Raw genomic sequence first — 17,022 nt, forward strand, 5'->3', positions numbered from 1 at the left:
TCTCTTCTTTAGCTATTAAAGGAGATCTCTCTGTTCTGCCAGCTTTATACTTTATGGATCAACTTCAGGAAAAAAGGACAGGTGCAGCAGATGTCACTGAGGTTAAAAAAAGGACATGACAACGTTTCCCTGGTGGCAGTGGAAATCATCTTTTTTTTTCCCTCAGAAAAAGCAATATCTGTGCTGAGACCCACTTTCTCAACAAAAAAAAGCATCTGTTTTGCCACTCACATGATGTAAAATAACATTTTGATTAATTTTTAATGATTACTTTTTCTTAAAAAAGGAAGTAAAATGGCCATGATGATGGTTCCTGTTAAGCAATTGGTTAATCTTTCTTTTTTTGAGAAGTGCTGGTTTCATTACAGTTTGATCCCTAATTATGCATTTTCTTAACATTCCCTAGATATTTATTACATGTTTTCCGTATTCATATTCCTTTGCCACTTTCTTTCATCATCTCAACTCTCACTGATATGATTCATATTGTCCTGGGATTATATTCAAATTCCAAACTAGAAAAGCTGATTTGTTCAAGTTCAGGTGACACACTAATCTTCAGGTAAGAGAGGGACCATGGTTTAAGGCTGAGGTTAGCTTTGTGGCACACAATTCATTAACCAAGTGCCATGGTTTAGCATGTCATCTGAACACATTTTTAAGGTAGCTTTATTTTTGTAAATGCATTGAAATAGAAGAGACTCATATGCAATACAGGTAGTCCTCAACTTACAACCATTCATTCAGTGACTGTTCAAAGTTATGGCAGTGCTGAATGAAGAGTCTTATGACCAGTCCCTGAAGTTACAGCCATTGCAATGCCCCCGCGGTCGCATGATCAAAATTCGGACACTTGGCCGCGTGCCCACACTTATAACTGCATGGGTACTTCAACCCCCTCCACCCACCTATCTCCCCCTAACAATGCCCTTTTGGCCCCTTGCCGCCCTGTGCTCTGTGCCACCCCAGTTGACCTTTGCCATCTTCTTGCTCCCACTGCTGATGAGGCATGCCTGGTCTGGCTCTTTGCGAGGCAACAGCTGGCCACATGAAGTTTTCTTTCCCAAGTCAGGCACGGTGGTTTCCTTGTGAGACCTGAGGAATATGAGGCACGCCAAGAAGCCTCGCGGTGCGCAAGAAGTCCCTTTGTGCCACGCTCCTGGGCCACATTGGGAATGGGCTTCATGCTGCGCTGCAGCTGAGGGCTTCGCGCAAATTCCCAGGCTCGGGGCTGGGAGGGACCAAACCTGGGATGGCTTGGATTGGGGTGGTTCCTTGGCTAATGACTGGCAAAATTCACTTAACAACTGTAATGGGGAGTGCCAGGATTGCTGTTGTTAAGTGATGCAGTCACGTGACATCTTGCTTTACAACCACATCACTTAGCGATGGAAATTCCGGTTCCAATTGTGGTCATAAGTCGAGGACTACCTGTACCATTATGGTGAATATTCTTATTATATCCTACCAGCATGCAATTTCCTGCATGAGGCTTTCCATGGTAGGTTGAGGTACTCCAAAACTCATACGAGCTAGGGGCCATTTTAGGAGGTGATTTTGACATTTTCAATGGGGTGAAATAGGCACATTAACCATCTGCTTCTTGATTAGTGGATGGTTTAACAGAAAGATGATTCTGGGAATCCATACCTCAGAAAAGAGATCCTGAGTAGTGTTTTATATAATTATTATTTTGTTGCTGTTCTTGATTATGATTATTCTACTTACTAGTTTAAAATCTCTGGCCCCTTTTTATTTCCATACAAACTTTGTGTCAACAACAGGGGTGAATTCTCACTGTCAGATACAAGATTCTTTGTGGGTGAAATTTTGAACTGTTAAAATGAAAAAAAAAGCTTCATATCCTCCTTTTTCCATTCAAAAAACAAAGCATGTTATTTACTGTTTCTATTTTTTAAATTTGTTGTTGACTGCTTTTTTCCTCATCCTGGATCTATGGAACTCTAAGCCGAGAGAATTTTCATATGCAATACAAATCCATTTCACTGTCCCTCCAAATGGTTGATAAGGACAAATAAAATAAAACAAGAGAGATACATGCAGGCACTGGCTCACCGAAATGAAACTTTTTAAAAAAACTTATGTGTAAATAAATAAAGTTATTTAAAGAGTCTTTCATTATACTCTCACAAATAAATAAAACACAGGGAATATTTGGATCAAGAGTGCAATTACATAAGAACTTGGCGCTATCTCCTCTTACAAAATTGTAGTTCATTAACATGTTGATTGTCTATTTTAAATGAATGCATAGTAGACCTTTACAGTTCAAAACTATCTCAAAAACAGTGCTAATGAAACATTTACCTTTGCATTAATTAAGAAAATATTAGATGACTGATTTATCCTGAGAAATTTGATCCTTATTACCAACTGCCATAAATATTTTTTTTAAAAAAACAATAGTATTTCACTAAGATCATAATCAAAGAGTATGCCAAACAATAAGCCTGAACTGGCCATAGTTAGACATTTCTAGATCCAATTAAATCTCAATTTAATGGATTGTCTGTTATTCATGAGCATCCACTGAATACAAAAGTATGTAACTGCAGCAACGGACATCATTTGTACAATGCCACGGAAATATTGCAAATTACATCATTTGCAGCAATTTATGTCATTGGCACAGTGACATTATTACACAAATGAAACAAACAATGTCAATTTATGCCATTTGTGTAATGATGGAAATTGATGGAAAATGACTAACTTGTATCATTAATATAAATCACCAACGAGATTTAGTTTGGACTGGCTATGGGGACCGGGAGTGGGAAGCAGAGTTCTACAATGGTTCTCCTCCTTTTTCCATGGCCAGTTCCAGTCAGTTGACAAGCTGTGAAAAGTCAAGCCCAAAGCCCCAGGTTTGTGGGGTGCCACAAGTCTCCAAGTCTGGACCCCTCCTGTTTAGCATTTACATGAAATCACTGAGTGAGGATATCTATCGACACAGGGTCAGGCATCATCAGCATACAGATGACATTCAGTTCTGTAGTTTGACCCCTGTTCAATCGAGTGATGCTGCCAAGTTCTTGTCTTAACGCCTGGAGCTGGCTGATGCTGGAGAGAGGAAAATGCTTAAGCTTAAACCTGACACGACCAACTACAAGTTAATGGTTCTGGTGCTGGGGATTGTCCATTCTTGGTTGTGAATCTGGCTGTGCTTCCCCAGAGAAGAACTGGTGTACAATTTGGAGGTCTTCCTAGAATCACAGCTCCCACTCAAAGAGCAGATTTGGACAGATCTGTCTTGTGTGCCAATTGCACCCTTTCCTGGACTAGGTGTCCTTTCTCATGGTCACTTACACCTTAGTAACCTTGTGTGTGGACTATTGCAATACATGAGGCTGCCCTTAAAAACTACTCAGAAACCACAGCTGGTCCAGAATGCAGTTGCATGAGCAGTTATGGGTATATGCCCATGTAACATCTCTACTATGCACGTACTGGTTACCAGTGAGTGCAATTCAGGACATTACTTGTCACCTATGAAGCCTTTCATGGCATAAAGAATGGTTATCTCAGGTGATCTGCCTTTCTCCCAATATTTCTGCCCATCCCACAAAATCTGACAGAGTGGATTCTGAGTCCCCTTTGTCCAGCAATGCCATCTGACGGGGCCCAGGAAGCATGACTTTTTGTCATGGCATCTGACTTCTGAAATAGCGTCTCCTTGGAAGTTCAGAGAGCCCCAACACTGCTATTCTTTAAATGAGCACCTGGCTTTTCTCCAGGCTCTAGACTACGTGGGGATGTGTGTCCCCCTGGATTGGATTATGTTTTGTATGTTTATGGAGTATGTTTGTTCCTCCTATTGCAACTTTATTTTCTTGCTTTTGATTTAATGCATTGTGCTCCTGTTTTTAATCCGTATGCTACCCAGAGTCAGTGCAGAGTTGGACAGCCTTAAAATTCTAATAAATAAATTAATAAATTAATTAATAAAGCAAGTTGGAGTGTGGGTTATTTCATTATTAGTGTGTGTGTGTGTGTGTGTGTGCATGTGATTTGGCAATCTATACATTGATTTACACATCACAAAAACGAACAGACCACCACAGATAGGTAGCTAGTCTGAGAAGTAGTGCTAGATAAGATCTCAGGAACTCACAACTGAGCAGGCCCTGTATTTAGTACATGAATACATTTCTCAGCTAAAATTCAAGAATCCATATTACAGAAATGCAAACAGATATGAATGACAGTCTTCATTTCTTTAAAGTAGTACTTTCAATAGCAGGTGAAAAAATGTAAGTAATGTCCCAGAGAGAGGCAAGAATTTGAAAGAAGATCCTCAAGAGAGTTTGTGCTTCCCCTTATCAGTGTAAGAATTCTGGTTGATCCTTTGCTGACAGCATTAACTACTCTCACCTCAGCACTTTTGGACCTTTGAAAAAAATGCTAATTCTTGGAGAGGTGAAACAATGGGGAAACACTTCTGTTACATTTCCGCATAGTTGGGGTAGCCAACAAATTAGTAATCATGTCCTCCAGTACCAAGATAATGAGTTGTATTTTTGTAGCTGAAGCATTGGTCTTTCATCTCCGCATGCTATCTTGCAGGGAATCAGTATAAACAGTTCTTATTTACTCTCTTAGCAGAAGAAAGTGAAGAGGACTTTTTAGTTTATTGTCAAATAAAATGAAACAATAAGTCTTGGAACAATAAGCACATATTTTGGTAGCTTTTCAGACTTTTAGGAGGGAAAAAGTAGACATTATTCTTAGCTTTTCATTTTTACATTTATTTTATTCAGTCGTCTGATTTATTTTTTTTCTCTCCTCTTCTACTTCAATTGTTCTCAAGTAGGATGCATAAACTTATTTTGGGCCCCTTCCAGGAAAAGTTTACATTACAATATGACATTATTTTAATGCATACCCCCACACACACACATACACACCAGAACTGGAATTTGTACAATTATCAGGTAAAACAGTCTATCTCTGTATCTTTTGTTAGACATGCAACTACTTCCTTCCTAATTCTCAGGCAAGTCCCTCTCCACCTCCGAATTAGAATTGCTGGCAGATATGAGGGCTTATGAGGATGCTTCAAAGGAAAGCGTCGAAGGAGACATGGCACATATATGCTATATGCCTCTTCTCAGGAAGTTCAACATCCAAGTAGTTTGGCAATGAATCAAATATTCTGTTTGGCCCTTGCTATGGCAAAAGTGCAAAATATGCTCCAGGCTGAATTCCCTTGGCCAATATGGGATGGGACAGAGGTATGCAAGGAGTTTTCCAGAACTAGGAGGGAAAACTATGTATAATTTCAGAGTGGCTGGAAGCTGCACATAAAAGACCACATGATTCATCTGTGTTATCACAAGAAATGATCCAATAAATTTAAAATCCAGCTTCTAAGATGGTTATGTGGAGGGAAAAACTCTGGTAAAAAGCCAGATATGATAAGCCTACCTAATTTTGATAGTCAGCAATATACTTGTAGGAGGCTTTGGTACAATCTAACTGATCCTTAAGGAGGCCTTGAGGTGGCTGAAGGTCCTGGAGAAAATGGGAGGCTTCTGGAATGGGGGAAAGCTGGAAAGCATTAGACATCAGGTATATAAGGTAGCCAGAGGTAGTTTGAAATTGACATTCTGAGTATAAGCATGAAATAGATCTTTCCAGAATTGTGCTATGAATTGTGGGCCTTACTCAGAAATCAGGTGATTGAGAAAACGTGGTTTAGAATAACATGTTCTATGAGCAGAAGAGCTGCTTCAGAGGTGGAAGAAAAGCTATGGCAGGAAACAAAATAGGCTCTCTTAGAAAAGAGATCAAGTAATACCAGAATTGAATTCAGGGCTCCAACACAATGGGGCCCCTATATTGTAGGAGGCCTGCAGCCTAACATGTTCTGACTTGAAAGTAGTTTTTCCCTTGCTATTTTGGTATATACAGAGTATATACAGAGGAGGAGCCTTCACAGGATGGTGATCTGTTGAGCTGCAACTGGACTGGGAGATTTGCTACGGAATTACATTCTTCTACCTAGTCACTAGATTCTGACTCTATACCATTGCTCTTTTGGTTGCAAGGGAGACCAGAATTCCAACTTCACCATCCACAATCTTTATGGATGTTCTCTCTCTCTCGTATGGATAGAGCTCTTTTTTCATCAATCAACTAAATGATGTAAGGAGGGTCATTGCCTCAACTGAACAAATCCTCCTCCTGCATAATAGTTTTGTTCACTCCATGTTGAAACATGGAAGGGAGTGACTGGGATCTGACAAATTGCAAGTTGCAGACATGTGACGTCACACTTAACGACTGTGGTGATTTGCTTAAGGACTGCAGCTAGTCACGTGATGTTTCACTTTACAACCGCATTGCCTAGTGACAGAGTTGCCGGTCCCAATTGCGGTTGGAAAGTGAGGACTACCTGTTCTAGCAATCTAACCAGTGATTGTTCAGTTGCTGTGATGAGGTGAAGATCTTGGCTTGCAAACCTGGAGAACATATAAACCCAAATCCAGTGCAGACAATTCTAGGCTTTCACAGACACCTTTTATAGTTCTAAGGTTAATTTACTCAACAGATCAATTTTGTTTTGACACCTTTCTGTTGTCTCTTTTAAATTCTTACACTGACTTTTTATTCTGTAGAGTGATAACAAGAGGAGATTTGTGCTAGTCTATGGCAGCCCAAAATCAGGAGGAGTCTGATAGCAGCCTTTCAGAGCAATACATTTTATTAAAAGGCATACACTTTCATGAGCTATAACTAAGCACTTACAGATTTAAAAGTGACAGAACTATAGCAAGCTTTTTTTGTGGCCATAACCCACATAACATTTTCTAGGATGACAAAGAACAATGTGTGCTAAACAATGTTGCAAAGTGAGTTGGCCAAATAAAACACATGGGTGGGGTTAAGATTTTCTGATTTACTTCTGATTTGTCTGTTGTTGTTGATTTATAACCTACATTCAAGCTACTTTAGTGATCACACTTGCATTTCCGTGTGTTTCTTGTCTCAGATCAGAATGAAAACATGACACTATTTTTTGGCAATTGTGATTGGAAAGGCTCTAGGAACCATAGAAAGGGAGGTCCTGGCCCCATTAATTCTGTGGTCTCAAATTGCTCACCCTTGCATAGACCCCCAAGGAGTATGCTCCACTGAACGCAATGGAAATGGCTCTGGAATATGTATTTGCTAATTAGGAGCACAAGGTGAATATTATTCCTTACATTTCCTTTTACTTATGTGCTATCAAGATCTCATGTCTGGGTTTTGAATATAAACATATTATTTTTGCTCCTCACTATGCATATTTATCATGTATATTCAGAGAATCAAAGAAACAACCACATAGTTACACTAATATCTATACTGGACAGAAAGCATGCACATCAGCATAAATATATTGAGAAGGCTGGCTTTAGATCATTACCTCCATCCCAAATCAGGTATAGATTTAAGAATGGAAAACCAGGAAGTGGACAAGTGGACCAGTTTTGAGTGTTTGAGAAGGCATGGTGGTGAGAATTACAATTAAATTATACTCTACAGGGAGATACTTAATATTGCAGTGTTACAAATTAGCAAATAACTTTGAGAATGAAAGTGAAACTCACTTGCATTTCCTGTAACTACTTTAGCATAGTTGAAAACATCTTGCATGCCTGGCAAGATTTGAGCCAGCAACATTTATTAAGATAATCAAGTGTATTCGGGGCGGCGGGGGGGGTGTCCCTCTGTACATTGCTAGTGCTATTTCTTGATAATTATATCCAATTCAGAACAAATATGTCCAACAGAAGTAGGTCATGAAATACTCATAAAATGCAGCCTTAAAATCATAGATATTTTTTAATTAAAAGAGAAAGAAAGGACTCTGTAAATAATGAATTCACTCCTAACGTATCTTAAAAAATAATATCACAAATTAACACAACAGTTAAAGGTTTAAAGGAAGGGTATATTATGAATATTTCAAATGTCAGTCTTCTTGCCAGAGAGAAGGGGCATTCACAAAGTTCAGTTCAATTAAGTTATCCATTCCTAGCTCACCAACCCAAAGAATTTACTTCCTTAAGAAAGTTAATGCTAGTTTTCTTTTAATACCAATTTAAGGGTTTCACTGAAACAATAACTGCCTTAGAGTTTGTTGTGCTGTTGAAGAAAGGCAAGCACATTTTTTACAAGCTACTTACTGCAAGATACCTAAAATTGAGAGCAAGATACTGGTTTTTCAGCTGTGAATATCAACTTATCTAAATTTTGTTGCTTCTCCAAGACAAAAGGAAGAAGCAAAGATCTCATAAACAAGCATTATAGTTAAAAAGGACAGAACAGACAAGTGTTATAAAAGGAAATGGAGGAATTGGGGTTTCACTTTTTTCTTCTTTCTGAGCTGACACTTTTTTTTTTTTTTTACTTCACGGAGAATCTTTCATCCAAGAATCTGTCATCCAAGAATCTGTCATCCAAGCTAATGAATTAAAATGCACTTTTGGTGGCTGGTAGAATAAAGGGATGGGAAGAAAGAGAAGAAATATGGGCTTGGCATTATAATGAAACTCCTGCTTCAGTATGTGCTCAAAGGAACCTACTGCAAGATCCCAAATAGGGCAGGAGAGAAGAATATCCAATAATTCAGTAATGAGGAAAAACATCTATATGTGCTCAGAGATATTGTCCTAAACTGGATTTAGTCCTGTTGCTGGGAACAGATTCCTATGCTACATTCTGATGACACAAGTTAAATCAAAGGCGGGGGAGGAAATACAAGAGTATTTTGTTAATTCTTCATCAGTTTCTAGAATCTCTAGAATTCTAGAAGATGTGAGATGATCAGTACTGGATTTTTAGCATGAAATAAATCAAAACACACGTACCCTTTGTTGGGGGTTTGTTTGGAAACAGTAAAGCAAATGTTCTCCAAGTGCAGTTTAACATCCAGTGACTTCATGAACGTGCCATATAGCTTTCCCAGGAAAAATACAAAAGAGGTTTTCCATGGACACCTTCTGGAATATATTTTTTCCTTTCCAATTTAATCTCCATTCCTGGGATTTCCTGGTGACCTCCCATTCTTGCACTAATCAAGTATGATCCTGCTTTACTTTTCAAGACCAGCCAAATTTAGCATGGTGCTGCTACCTAGTAAGGCGCACTAAGGCACAATTTAAAGAATGACTAGTGTAAGTCAGCTAATTTATGGTTGGAATTCTTAAGCAGAAATAACAAAGCTTTTGTTTCTTATAGTTGGGTTTCCCTTAGCCTGTCGATACAGCTCCTTCAGTATCCCAACACATCCAGAGGGCATTAGGTTAGGAAAAGCTTCGAGCAGTGTTTCTCAACCTTGGCAGCTTGAAGATGTGTGGACTTCAACTCCCTGAATTCCCCAGTCAGCTATGCTGGCTGGGGAATTCTGGGAGTTGAAGTCCACACATCTTCAAGTTGCCAAGGTTGAGAAACACTGGCTTAGAGTGTTCTTCTCAGGAGGGACTGTTGGCTTTGCTGTCAATCCCCCCCCCAAAAGGGGGGGGAAGGTTACCAAATGCCAATTTCAAACTAAATCAAACCTATATTCTGATCGTAAAATTGCTGAGCACAGTGTTTGAGCACAAGAACTAGGCCAGTAACAGAAACGGCAGTAAATCCATGGATGTAGTAGATGTTGTGGAAACATCTAATTACTGTAACGTACACAAATGTTGAAACAGTTAATGAAAAATATGAAAGAAACAGAAAATCAATGTGCACTGCATCTTGTAACTCCAATTCCATGCCCAGAACTGAAACATGGTTTTTGATTTGTGAGTTTCAGTGGCTCCTACTCAATTAATTCAGAGGGCAAATAGCTAACATGAATCTGACAGAGTCTTAATGAAGTATTATTTGTGCTATAATGACAAATGGAGAAAGTTACAAAGAGCCATCTCACAGAATTATGGAGAACTTTAGTTTATGAAACTGCCTTGCTTTTCACTAACCATCAATAAGGTTATCGAAGAGTTAAAATGTGGTTACTTTGATGGAGAAAGATGAATGGAACTGGAATCAAGAGATGAGAGCATCCAAACTCTAATTCTGATGCTGGGGGTGGGTTTTAAGCTTTTGAGTAGGCTATTATCCTTTTAAAACTACAAAGAGTCTCAGGGCAACTTAGTTGTGAGGACTCTCATTTATGAAGTAGTGTTAACACTAAAGTCTACTGACTTTGCTATCCCTAATTGTGTGGAGTGGTAGAAACATTTCAGTTGTGATGAAAAGGCAGTTTCTGTGCATAAATTTATGATACAGAAGCATATAACCCCTGAAGTCCCCAAAGTTGTTTTTTTTTCACATCAGGGTGGTGTTTTATATGTTGCCAGATACCAGTTCTGCTTACTTAGAAGCCCATCACATATATTTTTCAAATATGGACATTCCGCTGTTCCCCAAATATATTGTTTTAAAATAAAGGAATGCACAGAATAATTTGCAATAAAACTACAACGTAGGTATCATCATGTGAAAGCAGTATGATAAAAATTGCCATACCTTGAAAACCACAGCAGAAAGTGAATAATGATCAGAGCCGAAGAAGGTATTAAAGAAACAGGCGAGAATGTAAGAATTTGAAAAGATCTTTGCCGTGTGGCTGAACATGAATAATAATGTAACGAGGAATATCTCTCTGGGGTAATGTTACAAAGATTTATTTAAAAACATACATATTTACAATTGATAAAACTCTAATATCGTATTCATCTATGAATAAACCAATAAAAATATATTGGTAGAAAATGAATATATTGAACAACATAAACTGATATGTTGGCCAGTTTATTTAATCAAACCGGACAACATACCATTTTATGTTGTTCAATATATTCATTTTCTACCAGTTATGAATACATCCAATTCCCCTTTCAGATATGAGGGGCCACCTTCTCCATAGGCAGTATTAATCGATTTATCATTTCAAATTTCAATCACTTAAACAAACAAACAAACAAACAAACAAACAAAAAGATAGAAAGTTAAACCTACCCGTGCCAAAGTCAGGGTCCCATGTTTGCATGTTTTGCAACGAACCCGGAGTTTTCCAGGTTTAACGGCTTGGCAGGAGCTTTTGCAGAAAATATAAAAACTGCTGTACTTAGCATCTGTTGGGAAGAACAGAAAAGCAAACCCTTTATTAAGACACTAACATTTCATTGTGCACATGTCAGTGTGTGTGTGTAATATAAACTCAGAAACAAATGAAAATCCGCATCCGTGATATTTCCTCTATTCTGTACAGCAACAAATCAAAATCAATACATTGGATTTTATATGGAAAAGGATGAACTGTTAGGTAATTATTTCTGTTCCCTAATGCAGCTATTCTATATCCATTTCCTTTATTCTTCCTGCCTTCCCCACTCCTTCCAGTTCATGACAGTAGCTAAACCATCTCCATCTGGCAAATGTGGATATTATTATTAGACATATTTATTAAATTGCTTCTCTGTCCATTGGGTGATTGCAGCAATATACCGGAATCAGATAAAAGCAGCACTAAAATAAAATACAGTACAATACAATGTAATAAAACAAACACAGTAACAAGAATAAGGTAACAAGAGAAGCCAGAATATTCATCACAATAACATCTGAAAACATCATTTAAGAACATTAAAAAGGTAACGGAACAATATAACGCACACCAGCTGCCTAACGTATAATAAAGAGGGAGCTAACCTGATTTCTCTCCCTATTATCTTATTATACACTTGCAATAATGAACCCAGAGCTGGGGGGTGGGGGAGGCCGGGAATAGCAGCAGCAGACTCAGAATGCCTGTGAAAGGTAAGCCATGAACACTGTTGCTATGAAGAGTTCTTTCATTATCTTAGGCACACGGGAACTGCCACAGCAGTGGGAGAACATTTAAATGATAAAAGCAAACAGTTGCGCGTCTTTATCGTAAAACTAAGGTGTGTCTCTTTGCCCCTTTCCAGTTGAGTGCCTGTTCTGTGGCTGTGACTCACACTTATATTTATGTCTCTATTTCCCATAACAAAAATCTCCACACCATCTTATCCCAAGTGGCTCACAAAAATGTGGGATTAGATTATTCAAACATCAATCCATCTATAGAGGAACTGTTGATAGGAAAAAAAAAAATGATCCCACATCCTACTCCCCTGGATAAAATGTGTGAAGGAACACTAAGCATCTTTTGCTGGCATCTTTGTGAAGAGCTGAAGGCAGATCTGCCCTGATATTTTAAATATATCAAGATTAACGTAAGAGGAGAATATGCAAAGACAGAAATGAACCATTTCTGTTGCTTTCAGGGTCTTTGTGTGCTGCACTTTAGAGGTGAACAGGACAGAACCAAAGTGGGCCTGATGGGGTTGAGATTTTTAGTTGGTGAAATGGATGCTTTAAGCTTCCACATCACTTAAGACACTCATTTGCCCCTTGAAAAAATCCCAATTACTGAGGGGGGTGGGGGTGGGTGAACAAAAGTATTCCCAGAATCCTCAGCCAGCATAGCTGTTTAAATTTTGGGGAGTTGTATTCCACCACATCCAGAACGTGCCACCTTGGAGAAGACAGCTTGAGAAATAAGCGATTTCATATGAGAAAGAGATGATCCTTGAAATATTCAGGACAACAAAGAGAATAATATTTGTTATAGCTGTCTTGTATTTTTCTTCATGATTCAGTTTTCAGCATGGTTTTGTTCCTCCTATTGATGGTGGTAAATGAGCTGCCTAAAGCTGTTGAGGTAGTCTGTTCTCTTGATCACAAATTAATTAGCACTTATTGGTCACAGAAAAACCACTCCTAAGCTAAAGTAAAGCTTTAAATGAAAGCAAAGCCCAGCTCATAAAAAGAATATATTGGCTAAAACAACTTCTTCCAGTGATAGAGGCCTACAACACCATGAATAGTTTGTTGATAAGCACTGATTTAGTATTTGTTTATTTATCAAATTTATATGGCTACCCATCTCATAAGAAGTGATTCTGGGTGGCATACAGCAAAAAATATAAAACAATAAACATGTCAAACACAGCGCTGCAAAAAACAAAAAAGTAATCCATCTTTACCAATCAGATGTACAGTTTAAGGCCCAGACACAATAACAGGTTGCTGGGGAAAAGAAGTAAGGCAAGATGCACCAAGGATATCGGTATCACAAAACACATCAAAGGTGAGGCTAGGGAAATCCAAGAAAAAAACTCACTAGGTTATGGTCTTTTCGTTTGTAGGATCCTGAATTTTTTAACTTAGGATGTTACAATGTGCCATTACATCAATTATCTTATTTTTAATCCATACAGAGTTTTGTTATAAATGCATCATAAATAAAAATATTATTATTACTATACTAGAAAATTTTAACTTCATATGTCAAGGAGTGTTGATTGACTAAACAGAAAAATAGAAGCGTGTTTTAGGAAGTTCCATTATGGAGACAAATGGATAACATTAAAAAGGGATAAAATTCCTTATAATATCCCACCTCCCTTGGTAAAATGCCCATACAGGACAGCTTCTGATCATGAAAATAAAAGAAGCAAGACAATGTCTTAAAATATAAATAATACATCAACAAGTCTGTTTGTACTAAAGTGAAAAAACTCCAGCCCGCTTTAGGAGAGAAAAAGAGAAAGATGCCAGTCAAATCTCCCTGGGAAAAAATGTTCAGCAATACAAGATGGCTTTTTCTGCCAGAAGTCATACATGAGAAAGTACAAAATGAACAATGATTGGAGTAGCTCCAGTTCAGAACTTTAAGAGTGAGACAGAGAACCCACAGTTTGTTGACTGTGTGTATTCTACAGCCAAATTTCATTCAGCCTAGACCATTTAGCACATGTTTTTGCCCCCATATTAGGAAAATATTAGGTTAATGAAAGTGCCCGTGTCCTTAATTGACCCATGCACTTTTCAAAAGTAGCAAACAATAGGGTGGAGTTCCCCTTCCCTTTTCAGTCTTACACTCAGGGGGAAAAAAATTTCACACGAGGAGGAGAGCTGGCTACCCTTCCTTGAAGGTGCTTTCTCCATCTTTCTCCTTGGCCAGAGGGAGCTTCAATTCTCCATCAGCCCACTGTAGCTCTGAACTGGATCCTACAGCTGAATTTCAAAGATACATTAGGTTTGCTCTGCGTACTTTCTGGTTCTGTTTCCACCTACCAACTACTGCCATCCTTTCTAATGAGCAGGCTCAAATTATCCTACTTCAGACACATTATGTGAAGACTTAGCTCTCTAGAGAAGGTTCTAATGCTGGGAAAGTTGGAAGGAAAGAGAAGAGGATGACCAGCAGCAAGGTGGAAGACTCAATTACAGCGGCAATCAGTGTATCATTGGAAGACCTGAACAACCAGGTTAGGGACAGATTATCATGGAGAATCAATGCTCCATCTATGTAGCTGCTGGAGTTGAAAATAATTTAATTTATGAAGGAAAGGAAAAAAGAAAAAAGGAAGGAAAAAGGGGGGAAAATGCTCTATGCACCAATTAAGAGCTTCAGCCTGCAGTTGTCATAAAATCAGAACCTCTTTCATTCTAGCAGCTCTTCTTCTGAACCCTGCAGTAGCATTTTGTACCCCTGTAATTTCTGAATTGACTTCAAAAGCAGCCCTGTAAGAGTATTAAAACAACCCATAGTAGAGGAACTAAAGTATGAATGAACATATCTAGTCAATCAGATACAACCCCAGAGAGAATGGAAAGTGAAGCTTTAAAAATAGGTAGAAGGGATTTTGCAGGAAGTTTTGGTTAACTTGCATAAGTCATCCTGGCCAATGACTGGGCACATGGGGTCCTTCAGTTTCATGTCACATGGTTTGGCTTCTCAATGGTTTAAAGCAGTGTTTCACAACCTCAGCAACTTTAGATGCCTGGCTGGGGAATTCTGGGAGTTGAAGTCCACAGTTCTTAAAACTGCTGAGACTGAGAAACACTGCTTTAAAGACCTCTCTTGTTCAAAGCCAATCTAAAATACTAAAAGTTGGCCCTATTTAATTTAGCCCAAGAAAAATATGCAGGAATCACATTTGTGTACATTAAAAGCTGTCAAGCTAACAAATGTTAATTTACTGCTTCCTTAATGAAAAGGCAATCTTTCAACATTAGGTGCAGAATGAAAGAGAAAAGTTGACAAGTTACAGATTTTTCAATTTATTGGACTAATTTAAAACATGATGTCATTAAATATTTGAATGGTAAACTTCAGTAAGCCAGTTCAGAGTTACTGTAATTAATTTACCTGCAGCTCAAATGTAAACTACATTTACGATTGCCAGAGTTTGAGAAAGCAGCTATTTGTTTTACTTGAGAGCCATGAAAACTGCCTCTGTCTTAATCATTTCTGTGATTCTTTCAAAGGTATTTGGAGAAACTGGAAACCAATTGCCAAATAGACCTTTTAAATTTTTAATGTGAAAAGGGAAAAAAGTTCCATGTCACTAGTAATTGCAGCACGTTGGTGTCCTTAGCTTGACTTTGGCTGGTTCTGGGATGGGAGACCATCAGAAAAGCTTCCAGTTACAGGCTGGGAAGTTGAAAAAAAACATCCTGTGAGAAGGAAAAGGCAAACCATTTCCATATTGTTGCCAGGAATAGAGCTCAACTTGAAGGAAACTTTATCTTTTTAAAAACGTTCTTGAGTTACACATATCCCTTTTGCATTTGAGAACCATAATCTAGTGGTGAAGATGCCCAAATCATACAGAAGGTATCCAGAGTTGTGCAACTACTCTGCCAAGGCCACAGGTAGCCTACCAAAACTTTGGGTGCAGACAAATGGTTAATTATTAAAGTGACAGAAATGAAATTATTTAAATACATAATATCATTTATGACTTTAATTCTTGACATGGTTCTACTCCTCCTGGTTTTGTTCCCATTTGGGGTGGGGTGGGGAGTGCAGTCCCCACTGGTCAACTAAAGAAAAAATCCATTTTCTTAAGTAAGACTGCAGTTCTAACACAGAAAGACTTACTTCTGATTAAACACAATTAAGTAGTAGATGTGATGAGGTACATATAACTTGATGCATTTATTTTTTGCGACAGCCGCTCTCCTGTTGTAATGCCAACACCGAATAGATATTGATAGTAACTGCAAAATTATGGCAAGAAAGCAGTATGAAAGCAAAAATCCATAAGCGTGCTGTCGGGAACAGCAGAAATTGCATAATACTTCCTACTTACTATACCTCATAAAAACTTACACAAAAAATCCTAATAGGTTACCACTCTGCCTAACTCAAGCCCCAGTTCTATTAGTTTCTTGCATTAAACTTAACAGAAGAAAAAATGAAGTATGCCTAGAATAGTGCCAGAGGATGCATGCTAACAAGCAGGACCTGTGCAAAGATCTGGGATAATTTGCCAGTTGTGTTTCTTGCAGCAAATCCGCTAAACGCTGAGCGCGCTACAGGAGGTGCCCTCAGATCTTTGAGAGTGGATTAAATGGCCATTTTCATCAACCTGTCTGCTGCTTTATGCAGATTGGCTGATAGCAATCTTACACTTCTGTCGACACATTATTGGGTTTCTGCAGAAAGCAATATCACCAGCAATGAGTACAAGAGGCAATCAGAATAAATTAAAAGAATATGAATGTATTGTGCCACACTAGCTACACAACTCCTAATCTAACAATAGCAGTCCCTGTTCCCCTAGAATCGTCAGGACTAATTTCTCACAAACAGCCTTGATTAAGATTATCTCCCTTTGTTTTCAGGGGCTAAAAGAGGTGAAAATAAATCTGCCTCAAATACAACATCAACTCTGAAGTAGTATTAATACAGAAAATTGTAATTAAGGCGCAGCGCCGGCAATCACTCAAATTGCTGCAGTATCAACCTTACAACCTTGTCTTCTCTGTTCAATCAAGCAATCTAGGCTTTCACGGAGTTTCCATTAACAGTTTATAGCACTGGCATGCTGTTAAAATGTGCAGATATGGCAACTGTTGATTAAAATATTAAGGCCCAACTTTTACATGCAAGGCATGGTGCTTAATGTGTGGGCATGC

General features: G+C 38.4%; 1 protein-coding gene across 2 annotated transcripts in view; it reads right to left on the minus strand.

The window, feature by feature from the left end:
- The window catches only part of PRKN (parkin RBR E3 ubiquitin protein ligase), a 700,377-nt gene that overhangs the window by 422,065 nt on the left and 261,290 nt on the right, over positions 1 to 17,022 (minus strand). For both annotated transcript variants that reach the window (XM_088142815.1, XM_088142813.1), the window contains exon 4: positions 11,023 to 11,138. In XM_088142815.1, coding sequence (XP_087998941.1) covers positions 11,023 to 11,138 — 116 coding nt within the window. The remainder of the gene's footprint in view (positions 1 to 11,022; positions 11,139 to 17,022) is intronic.

Source organism: Python bivittatus, unplaced genomic scaffold (genome assembly GCF_059951505.1).
Source record: "Python bivittatus isolate LINGU-HERP-01145 unplaced genomic scaffold, Pbiv_v1 ctg000020_np1212, whole genome shotgun sequence".
NCBI classification, from domain to species: domain Eukaryota; kingdom Metazoa; phylum Chordata; class Lepidosauria; order Squamata; family Pythonidae; genus Python; species Python bivittatus.